We start from the raw sequence: 11,858 nt of genomic DNA on the forward strand, positions 1-11,858 counted from the left end.
GTGGCGCGGGTTTTTTCTGCGAGCGCCTTTCTGAAGTGCCAACGAAGTCTCGTTTCGAAGCTGAGTTTCTAGTAGTTTCTCAAGCTCCCAGTCGCAGTGAGGGACAGTGTAACTTGGCGAACCCTGCAAAGCAAGGATGGCGCTATGGATGGAAAAGGGTTCTGAGCCCTTGACCGAAAGCGAGAAAGCAGACCTTGATGCTATTGCTGCTCTGAAAGAGTCCGCTGCTATCGAACTCAAGGTTTCTCTTTCGCACTTCAACTGTATTCTCTCTCATCCTGTGTCTATAGATTTTTTTTTTTTGGTTGGTTCTCCATTATTGCCAGTGGCCCCTTACATTCCTTTAGAGATTAATTCGAGAAGATTATAATTTTTTCTTCATTTGATGATTGATGACGAGTGGCGCCATAGATACTCGAGTTAGCTGTGTAAGGCTGCTTACTTTGTTGAGACGCATAAAAGTTTGAATCTTGTTTTGCAGTTTCCATGTATGTTAGGACTGGGTGTGTCAAACTGTCAAATCTTCTTTAATTTCATTAGAGTTGTGCTTGTTGAAGATTTTCCTTGCATCAACTGTCCAATTAAATTTCGAGATATTGAATTATGGATTTATTTATGCACAGGAAACGATGTCGTGACCTTGGATGCATAATATTCTTATATTTTATTGTCATTTTTTTTTTTTGGTTTCCTGATGAGATTGGTTTAAACTTTAGAAGGGAGCATGATTTTATCACAGACGACATGTTGTCAATAGATGAAAAATTTATTGTTTCTTTGGAGATTAGTTTTCATGCAATGTCAATAAAGATGACAATAATTTGAGGTTTTGTAAAGTTCCAGATAGACATTAGACTAGATGGGATGGTCTTGCTTAGCCTGTTGCCTTGTTCATAAAAAAAAAATGGTACAATCTTGCTTCAAGTTGTTCTGAGTAACCTTCGGAATGCTGACAGCGTTGTTTTGCCTTTTCTGTTTTCAATCTTCACTCTATCTTTCTAGTTTTCACAATGTTACCCTTCTATTCACTTTTCAGGAAAAGGGCAATCAATATGTCAAAATGGGTAAAAAACATTATTCTGATGCTATTGATTGTTACACAAGGGCAATAAATCAGCAAGTCTTGAGCGACTCAGAGAACTCAGTTCTTTTGGCAAATAGAGCACATGTAAATTTGCTGCTAGGAAATTATAGACGTGCTCTAACGGATGCGGAGGAGGCAATTAAGTCGTGCCCCTCAAATATAAAGGTATTGTGCTTTTATTTGCAACACTGCCTTCTGAAAGCTTTGTAAGGTTATATTGGGTCCCTGTACTTCTGAAACAAAGTCTTAAAGCAATACCAACCGTTTACAGGCAATTTATAGAGCTGCCAAAGCATCTCTTTCATTAAATTTGTTGGCTGAAGCTCAATCTCACTGTCGAAATGGCCTTCAGTTGGACCCAAATAATGAAGAATTGAAGAAGCTTGGCGAACAGGTTGATCTAAAGAAAGCAGAAGAGGACAAGCGTGAAGCTGAAGTCTCCAAAGCTGTTGCAGGGGCAAAGGTTATATAATCTTGTCTGCAGTGCTTGACCTTTGGTTTATTTATTGAAGTTTTATATTTTTTGTTTACAAAACTTTGCAGGAACTTGTGTCGGCAATAGAAAGTAGAAGCTTGAAGATTGGGAAGGCAATGTTTCAAGAGCTTACCGGACTTAAAAAACCGGTATTAGACAAAAATAATATTCTTCATTGGCCTGTTCTTCTCCTGTATGCAGAGGTTATGTCTAGTGACTTCATTGAAGATTTCTGTGAGACTGACATGTTTTCAGCTCATCTTGATATGATATCCTTTTCTTTAAATTGCTTTGTATGATTTATATCTTAATGAGTTTTATGTATGTAAGCTTGTTGCACCCTTAACCATCAAACATGTTTGCAGAAGATCAGCCTTTGCCATGGGATGATCAAAACAATTACAAACGTGAATTCATTGAATTATACTATGAGGTAGGCTCTCATTTTAAACTTTCTACATGATGAGTTTGATTTCTTTCTGGACTTGTACCTTTGTTTGAAAGACTTATTGATTCATGACTCATGAGCATGTAGCGTTCTTTGGTATGTTGAACTCCACATGTAGAAAGACCATATCAGGAATGCCTTCTCAATTGTAAAAGTTTAAAATTTGGTTCATTAAAACTAAGGATATATGGCTTCAAATTAAATGTTACTTTAGTGTGCATATGTTAGTACTCAAATATACCAGCTGTTTTGATTGCTGAGATAGGTAAGTTGGTACTTAATCTAGCAAGGATAATTGCAGTTTTGTGAGCAATATGTAGTTAATACTTATGACTGTAAACTGCTACTCACCTTGGCTGCAAACTAAATTCACTTAATGCCAAAGGCAACGTTCACCGTGTTTGACCCTTTTTTCGAGGAAGAACATATGTGTGACATTTTTAATCAAAAGTTATTCACCTTTTTCCCCATCTTTTGGACCTGGTAACATCAGGCTGGTTCTGGAGTTTGTCTCTCAAAGGCAAAACTTCTTCATTGTTTATTAGAGGGAACTGCAGCTTCTCAGCATGAAAGTTTCGGCGATGAAGAGAAAGATGCAGCTCATGGTACTAACCATGTTAACACAGGTATGTTGCTTTTGGAGTTGCTGCCCTCTTTCGAAACTGATGTCATGGTTTTGCTGTGTATCCCATTGCCCTGCCCTGCAGTAGTGGTTTATGCTGCCCTAGGGTTGTATTGCTTGGTTTCTAAGGATGTGAAAAGAGAGGGAAAGCATATATTGCTCTAGATTTATGTTGAACCAGTTTTTTTTAACCTACAATCAAATGATTTTCCTTGTCTTCGTCCTTATGCTTCATGTCAACCTTAATGTCCTCAAAGAACTCCTTATTTGGCCTAAATTCTGCTCTTACGCGATGATGAGAAGTCATAAGTTGCTTAGAGATGTTGAGTTAATTTTGATTACAAATTTTATTCAGTTCTTGTGGCTATATGTATTTAAGGACTTGTTTGTGTGGACTCAGTTCCTGTTAGATCAACCATATTGGTTCCTTCTTGCTAGAAATGGGATCAAAAAAATAATTCTTGTAATTATAATTGTGATTGGAAAGCAATGATGGGTATAAGTTGCTTAGAGATGCTGAGTTAGATTCTGAGTTAATTTTGATTACAAATTTTAGTCAGTTCTTGTGGCTATATGTATTTAAGGACTTGTTTGCGTGGACTCAGTTCCTGTTAGATCAACCATATTGGTTCCTCCTTGCTAGAAATGGGATCAAAAAAATAATTCTTGTAATTATAATTGTGATTGGAAAGCAATGATGGGTAATTACTTTGGATGCAATTCCTGAAACTGAAATTAGAATCACTTTTGACATGCCACTTTGGTCCTTTTTAATTGTCACTTGTAGTAGTTTCTCACATGCCAAGGAGATCATTAAACAAATAAAATCTTTTACTTTTACCCATATTAAATAGCTAGTATATATTTTTCCACTTATTCCCTCTCTCTTCATCTTTACATTTGTCTCCCTTAATTAATAGGGATATAATTGGAAACGAAGCATTAAAAAGGTACAAGTGACAAATTAAAAAGGCCCAAAATCCCTTCCTATAAGTGATAATTAAAAAGGATCAGAGTGGTATAGCACTGCTCTTTCAAGAAGTTGCCTAATGAATGGCCTTGTTTTCTCTCTGTGACAAGAAACTAAAGTTTATGTGATCTCTGATTTTGATCAGGCGCTCCTAAATGGGTCAAAGTAAATGAAAGGACGACGCTCCATGATGTTCTGAAGGACCCCAATTTTATTATCCCTGGCATCCCAGGTGTCATATAATTCACTTAAAAGGCTTTTTCTTTTTGGTCCGTCTCCCGATTATTCTGTTTAGAATTTCGTCTAATTACACCGTGCATTTGCAGTATTCTATGTTGTTTCAAAGCGATCCAGCTTTTATGGCAAGTTCAAAGCTGGAAAATGGGCTCCCCCAAGCGTATGAAGAGACGGCAACAAGCTTTTATTGGAGAAAGCGAATGTCTCTAGAGACTCTAGTTGAGTCTAACTAAGCTCCCATATTTGTCGATGTTGTTATTGTCCTCTCACATCTGACACAATTGGTTGCATCCCACCTTTGAAGGCACACAAGGTAGTTGCTCATGAAGTCACCAGCTAATATTACACAGTGCTCTGGAAAAAAGGACTGAAATTTGCGTCTGTTTTGTGAGTGAGGATTTTAGGCCATCTTAGTAACAAAATCTGGGACACACCACCAGTTTCAGTGTATCATATTCTTTACTCTTTCTATGACAATTTATCAGTCGATTTACTAGCTCATAGCTATGGACACCCCCAATCCCCCAGTTAAGGAAAGAAAAAAAAGGGGGAACAACCTCCACTTGAGTCAGTTTAATATCGCACTAGGTCGGCGTCCCTCCCCCGGAGGCCCAAGGGGGTGCCACTTGTTAAAAAAAGGGTATGAAGTTGAGCTCTGCCCGCGTGCTTCCCCCCCCCCCCCCAAAAAAAAAAACTTTTTAACTGGAAATGAGTTTGTGCTCGACGGCTGGACGCTGTGTTTTCTTTGAAAAAATAATAATAAAAAAAAAAAAGGTAACATTACTTATGCATGTGAAGTGCATTTTCTTGTTAGGGATGATCTTGTTCTGCTAAGTACATTAAAAAGACTCGGATTTTGACTAACTTCTACGATATTTGTGGTATTGTTGATAACTTGGCCCAGGGCTGGATCGCAGACATGCCTATACTGAGATCAATTTGAATAAAACTTGAACGGAATGAGGCTGGAAGTTGGATTGGACGTTACTATATTTTGTGATTTGATTAAAATAAAGAAGGTTAAAGCTTATATTTTGTTCTTTAACTTTGAATAAGGTTTTAATTTAGTCTCTTAATTTAAAAAAGTATATTTTTAGTCTTTTAACCTTAAATTTTTTTTAAAAAATAATGATATTAAGATTTTAAATGTTGATAAAATATTTTTAAATGCTAACATATTAAGTTTAATTTTCAAAACATTCATGATTGTTACAAAAAATCATCAGTAAAGTCTAATGATTTTACGGTTAAAGGACCAAATATATGTCATAAAAAAAACTAAATGTATACTTTTTAAAGTTAAAAAACTAAATATATATATCTTAGCTAATAAAAAATAAGGAAAAACGGAGATAATGTCTACAGTAAAAGGACAGAGTGAGGGGGAGAACAAATGAATAATGGTTTGGGGTGGGGGACAAGTGGGGGAGGGTGAGGCCTAGAAATCCAGTGGTGAATCCCATGAGTTGGCCACTTCCGTATTGGTGGAAGCAACCACGAGGACCACGGAATGGTGATGGATTTTCTGCTTTGAATCTTGCAATGTCCATGCGTTTCTCTCACTACGAGACAAGTCTTCGCAAAATATAAACAGATGAACGAATGAACCACCTTGGCAAAAAACAACTTAAAATAAACTAAACCAAACACTCTTCGGTTTCAACCATGAAATGTCCATGCAATTGTAGAGAGATTAAATTATACTTCTTTTTTCCCCAGGAAATATGTTAATTATTATATTTCATGTAATGGAATAAAAGTGCTAAATATTGAAAAAAAATCAACTTATTTGATCTTCCTCCTTATTAGCCAAAATATTAAATATTGCTTAATTTTCACCCCTAAGAATTTATTTTTTTTGGGGAGTAATTTGAGGAAGGCATTTCGAGATATTCGTTTAGATAATACGAGTATAATTCAAATGTTGGGATGTTTTTGAATAAACAAAACAATCTAACAACTTTTCCTAATTTATGCAAACAAATATCTAAAACACCTTATATAAAGCGGAGTATATAATAATACAATTTTTTGTTCTTAGTATAAGAGTTAATTGATTAATTTAAGTAAATTGAAATAATTAGTTAAGTCAGTTATTTATAATAAATAGGTGTTGTTTTTCCTAAAACATCTTTACTAATCAAATGTCATTTGATGAAACATGTAGTATGTACAACTACTATAAGAATTATCTTGAAAAAATAGACAAATATAATAAATAAAATAAATTAAAATCTTATATTTAGAATTAAATTAAAAACCAAACCAACTATATTGAGTATCAAACTTTAACCATGCATAAAATGATTCAAATTTAACATGTTGACAGCTCAATCTCTACCTGCCAAATACAAAATGACGCTGTGTAATTAATGTTAAATCAAAATAAATAAGGAAAGTATTTATGGGTTTGGATTTCAAAGGGCGATCCTTCCCCATTTTCTGATATTGACGTGGACCAGGTTTCATGGCAGTTATGATACAGTCCCCCCCAATCTCGCTCCTATTAATAGATCCCATCGATCTCAAAGATTCCATACCGCGTCCTTGTTAGCCATTGAAATTCATTTATACTCTTGCTGCTTCTTCCTCTTCTTCTTCTTCGGTGAATCATTTCAAAGAAATATTCTCTCTCTCTCTAGAATCTTTGCTTAGGACTCGCTCTCTTCACTAACAACAAAAATACTAAAATAGTCGTCTTCCCCACGAACATTCTCGGCCCTTTCTTCTACACGCACCCACAAGCTTTTTCCATACTCTCTCAGCCATGACTGCTCTCACATGTTCCGCCGCTGATCTCCACTCTCTTCTTGCTGAAACAGCCAATTCTTCTGCCGCCGCCGATTACATTTGTAAACGTTTCGAAGATATTTCCAACGAGTTTGTTGCTACCGCCTATGCCGTCGATAACACCTACCTTCTCTTTTCCGCCTACCTTGTATTTGCGATGCAGCTTGGCTTCGCTATGCTCTGTGCTGGCTCTGTGCGAGCCAAGAACACCATGAATATTATGCTCACGAATGTGCTTGACGCTTCGACTGGTGGCATTTTCTATTACCTTTTCGGATTCGCCTTGTCTTGGTGGTTCACCATCAAATGGGTTCATTGGGCAACACTTTTTCGGCCTCGAAAAGTTCCCTTCGCCATCTTTTGATTACGGGTATTTTCTCTACCAATGGGCGTTTGCCATCGCCGCCGCTGGAATCACCAGCGGTTCCATGCGAGAGAACCCAGTTCGTCGCCTATTTGATTTTTCGTCATTCTTAACAGGATTGGTCTATCCCATAGTCTCTCACTGGTTCTGGTCTGCGGATGGTTGGGGCAGCCCTTCTCGCTCTCACAATCTCTTATTTGGATCCGGGGTCATCGATTTCGCAGGCTCCGGCGTCGTCCACTTGGTGGGCGCCGTCGCCGGCTTCTGGGTGCCTTTATCGAAGGCCCACGTATAGGCAGATTCGATCACGAAGGAAAACCAGTGGCCATGCGAGGGCACAGCGGAACCTTGGTTGTCCTTGGCACATTCTTGTTATGGTTTGGATGGTACGGATTCAACCCAGGATCCTTCCTCACAATCACGAAGACCTATAACGCTTCAGGTTCATACTACGGGCAATGGAGTGCGATCGGTAGAACAGCCGTGACCACAACACTGGCCGGTTGCGCGGCGGCGCTGACCACCCTGTTCGGCAAACGCCTTCTGAGTGGACACTGGAATGTGACAGACGTGTGCAATGGACTCCTGGGAGGATTCGCAGCCATAACCTCAGGTTGCTCCGTGGTTGACCCATGGGCAGCAATCTTGTGCGGGTTTGTGGCGGCTTGGGTGCTCATTGGCTTCAACGTTGTAGCAGAAAAGTTGAAGTACGATGATCCATTGGAGGCTGCACAGCTTCATGGAGGTTGTGGGGCATGGGGCATAATCTTCACAGCACTATTTGCAAGAAAAGAGTATGTGAACGAGGTATATCCAGGGGTTCCTGGTAGGCCATATGGTTTGTTGATGGAGGAGGAGGGAAGCTATTGGGAGCACACGTTGTTCAGATTTTGTGATCCTGGCTTGGGTTAGTGTTACTATGGGAACGCTCTTCTTCTTGCTTCATAAATTGAAGCTTTTGAGGATCTCACCCGATGAGGAAATGGCTGGATTGGATGTTACTAGCCATGGTGGATTGGCTTATGTGTATAATAACGAGGAGATGGAGCTTGCTCAAAAAAGCGCATTTGGGGCCATGAGGATGGGATCTTCCGCCGTTTAATCTTTTTATTTGGAAAACGTCTTTTACTTCGTTTCTCAAAATTGGCATAGTTTGTGACCATAAGATACTAGGCTACCACTTTCCGTCTTTCTCTTTTTTAGGTCATGCGACTTTCTTTGATGTTACATTGTACAAGCTTGATGATGGCTCTTGGTGTCATGATTCTGTTTTGAGCCTAAGATCTGACGGTTCTTCTTTACGCCACCATATGTTGGCTAGAACAAATCCGCTAATGCCATGTCTGGCTGGTGTGAATTTTTCCCGGACACTTGGGAATCCAACGAGGATTTCTATCCAAATATATGGGGTTGGACGGACTTTTGCGTTTTGGATTCCATTTCCATGGCAATCCTTATTCCCATGGCTGACGCACTGTTGATTCCCTCCAAAATGTGATGGGGTCAGGGCTCATCGTCTTTTACTATTAAATCTAGTTCCAATGATAAGGAACCCCCGCTGCCCCTTGTCCGGTCATGAAGTTGCTTGATATTGCATTATTCAGAGGATGTTTGAATAACCCAAAAAAAATACTTTATAAAAATACTTTTTTCTTAAATCAAGATAAACTTCCCTACATATTTACTTTATACACTGTAAAAATACTTTCAAAGTCATACATATTTTTATTTCTACCCGAACAGCTCAATAAATGCACGGGTTTGAAGGTTGCTTGTGTCATGATTACCATTTGTTTAGGCCCAAGACCTGATGGTCCACTTTAGACGATCATATGCTTGGTTGGAACTAGAATGAGATGTAGGCCCCCCGTCCCCCTTCTTAATTTTACATGAGAATAAGGGTCGACCCTGCCAGCTTCATTCACCCCATCATGTGAATCCTTTTTCACATTCACGTTCATAATAAAATAGCGTTTTGTTGTATTGCATTGAAAACGTGCCAAAATGCATTAACACGAATTCGCTTCAAAATATATGCTTCATCGCTTAGCGCCAACTCCTCCACTGCTAAGTAAACTTGGGCACGTAAAAATTATGGAGGAAACGAAATCACAGGAACCAGGTCAGGATGCCAGTCAACTCAAAATGATCCTCACACATAGCATGATTCAGTAGAAGCTCAATACCCGCTAGTTTATCATCACGCAACATAGGACAATGCCGATACAAGACACAATACTTTTCTGGGCCACATATAACACAACACAAAAGTTATTTATTTTCCTTCAACCATCACGCGAGAAAGAAAAGGCAGCTTAACATTTGAAACTTGGAAAGGCTCGTCAAGATCACCTCATACATGCACCGCAAGCACACATCGGAGGCACCCACCTTCATGCATGAGATCAAAAGCTTTGTTGATCTCCGGAAGAGTTAAACTGTGGGTAATGTACTCATCGATCTTGATTTCCTGTGAAAACAAATGAAGCAGACAACACAGCACTCATGAGTCATGAATACTATGGTCTATGGCTAACGTGTCCATGCATAGGAACAAGAATGGAGATCCATTACCTTCTTCATGTACTTGTCTACAAGCATAGGAACTTGTGACCGGCTTTTGAAGCCACCGAAAGCAGTTCCCTTCCAGACACGACCAGTCACCAACTGGAAAGGGCGAGTTGATATTTCTTGTCCTGATCCTGCAACCCCACAATAACTGATGTCCCCCAGCCCTGATTTGACACGTAAACACACATCAATATTTGAAGAATAATATCATAACATTTGAGCTGTAAAGCTGACCATGAGACAGCAGCGGCCCTCACCTTATGACAGCATTCCAAAGCAGACCTCATCACTGCGACATTTCATGCACTCAAAACTGTAATCAACTCCACCATCTGTGTGATCAACTATGACCTGCTGTATTGGTTTCTCGTGATCTTTTGGATTTAAAAATTCAGTTACGCCAAAGTTCTTTGCTGCAAGGAATTGTAGCGAAGAAGACGCATTTAAACACTTTTTAAATTTTAAAGGCCACATATAACATGAAGTACCTCTTCTTTAGTATCACCTAGTTCCATAGTCAATTGAACAAATGAACAGGAAATATCACATACGACAAGATTAATAAAAGTACTGTGACAGAAGAAAACCAACAACCACTAGATATATGGAATAGAATTACAGAGTGATATTATTCTGCTCGCGAGGGCAAATATCTTTAAAAGAAAATCATTTATTTCTTCTTCCTTTATCAAATGGCTCAGTCAAAAAATTGATTTTCAGTTATCAGACTCCTGGTGATGAGTCTCTATGTTGACAAATGCACAGAATCAGACGCATAAAATCAAGCAAGCTCATGATGTACCTATATCAAACTTTTTGCTGTCAATGTCTATGCCAATAATCCGTGATGCACCAGCAGTTTTTGCACCCTCTGCAACCTGTTAAGTGTAACCATGTATTACAACAGCAGTTCAGAACCAGGCAAAAATACAAATATGTGCTTTGCTTTTGTAGAAGCTTACAGCAAGCCCAACAGTGCCAAGGCCAAAAATAGCTACAATTGAACCTGGCTCAACCTTTGCAGTGTTCCAGACAGCTCCAAGACCTAAACAAATCTAAATTAGTTTCTGCCCATACTTTCTGAAATGTGTTAACATTAAGATAAATAATTAGACAAAACAATAACAAAAACTGGCAATGGACTAAGGGTTCTAGCAATCAAATCAAGAAGACACTCATAACATCATTCCCTGTTTGAAACGTCAATTAAGAGAGCTCAACACAATAACACCAATCGTAGTTATGACAAAAAACGTGACTCCCACGTCATTAAAATCCAATAACAATTATCTTTTATCGCTGCATAGTCTAATACTTAATCAAGAGCAAATCAGCAACAGACTTTATGGCACATGAGGACTATACCTTTCCATCATGTTGTTCCACACATCTTTGAACATATCTGAACATCCTGAACTACACTGCTGACTTATTTCAAACCATAAACTATTTCTAGATATTTGGTCAGCCTCAAATTTTTTCTACTAGCAAAGCTAAAATACTTACCAGTTGGGACACCACATCCAAGAAGACAAACCTTCTCTAGAGGGGCTTTTGGATCGATCTTGGCCACACTAACATCATGAACAACAGTGTATTGACTAAAAGTTGAGGTTCCCATAAAATGATAGATGGGCTTTCCATTAATAGAGAAACGACTCTTGCGGTCGCTCAGCATGACCCCAGCTCCAGTGGCAGAACGGACTTTGCCACAAAGGTTGTTTTGCCAGATTTGCAAAACTTGCATTCTTTACATTCAGCCTGGTAACAGGTATGACATGATCTCCAGGTTGAACTTCAGTAACACCTTCTCCAACACTTTCCACAATCCTGCGCCAAAATGTAAATTCCAACAAGCCGTCAGGTCTGCTGATGCATATGTCTATAGGTTGTAGCTTAAACTTATCTGTCATTTACCCGGCAGCTTCATGACCAAGAATACACGGGAAGAGACCTTCTGGATCCTGTATATCAATTTAAACAAATTTCATACAAGAGACAATTTCATAAGCTAATAACATGCGTTATAATATTCTTGCAGTACAAATGGAAGGGAGATATCTAGAAGTTGTTCTAAACTTATCACATGTTAAAGTATCTCAGACTATCTGCATGAATTGAATGGCCAGATATTCCAACCCGAAGTATAGAGAAGAATATACAATAGTCTAGCCACACAGAAAAAAAAAAAGAGTGATGAAATAAAGTTGGGTAACTAAACCTACCGGGCATCGCTCCTTCGGTAAGGCCACCGGATATCCCAAGGCTAAGCTAATCCGACCAAAAATTATTTCATT

At 38.7% G+C, this 11,858-nt stretch overlaps 1 protein-coding gene and 2 pseudogenes across 2 annotated transcripts; 2 read left to right on the forward strand and 1 right to left on the reverse strand.

Annotated features, from left to right (window-relative positions):
• The first annotated feature begins 12 nt into the window (after positions 1-12).
• Positions 13-4,334, forward strand: LOC114750622 (tetratricopeptide repeat protein 4 homolog). 2 transcript variants are annotated; one of them, XM_028939217.1, is made up of 8 exons: positions 13-241; positions 1,037-1,249; positions 1,356-1,547; positions 1,628-1,828; positions 1,915-1,992; positions 2,501-2,633; positions 3,745-3,831; positions 3,926-4,334. In XM_028939217.1, exons 1-8 carry the CDS (start codon positions 137-139, stop codon positions 4,000-4,002), a joined length of 1,086 nt encoding a protein of 361 aa, XP_028795050.1. In that variant the 5' UTR covers positions 13-136; the 3' UTR covers positions 4,003-4,334. The 2 variants fall into 2 exon arrangements, with proteins under 2 accessions (XP_028795050.1, XP_028795051.1); XM_028939218.1 differs by having other exon boundaries at positions 180-263.
• A 2,162-nt stretch (positions 4,335-6,496) lies between these two features.
• LOC114750626 (ammonium transporter 1 member 2 pseudogene) lies at positions 6,497-8,280 on the forward strand (annotated as a pseudogene).
• Positions 8,281-9,263: 983 nt separating this feature from the next.
• On the reverse strand, positions 9,264-11,571 carry LOC114750625 (alcohol dehydrogenase class-3-like; annotated as a pseudogene).
• Positions 11,572-11,858: the final 287 nt, after the last annotated feature.

The sequence above is a fragment of the Neltuma alba genome, unplaced genomic scaffold (genome assembly GCF_004799145.2).
Source record: "Neltuma alba isolate B1F8T4 unplaced genomic scaffold, ASM479914v2 tig00006559_pilon, whole genome shotgun sequence".
Classification (NCBI taxonomy): Eukaryota; Viridiplantae; Streptophyta; class Magnoliopsida; order Fabales; family Fabaceae; genus Neltuma; species Neltuma alba.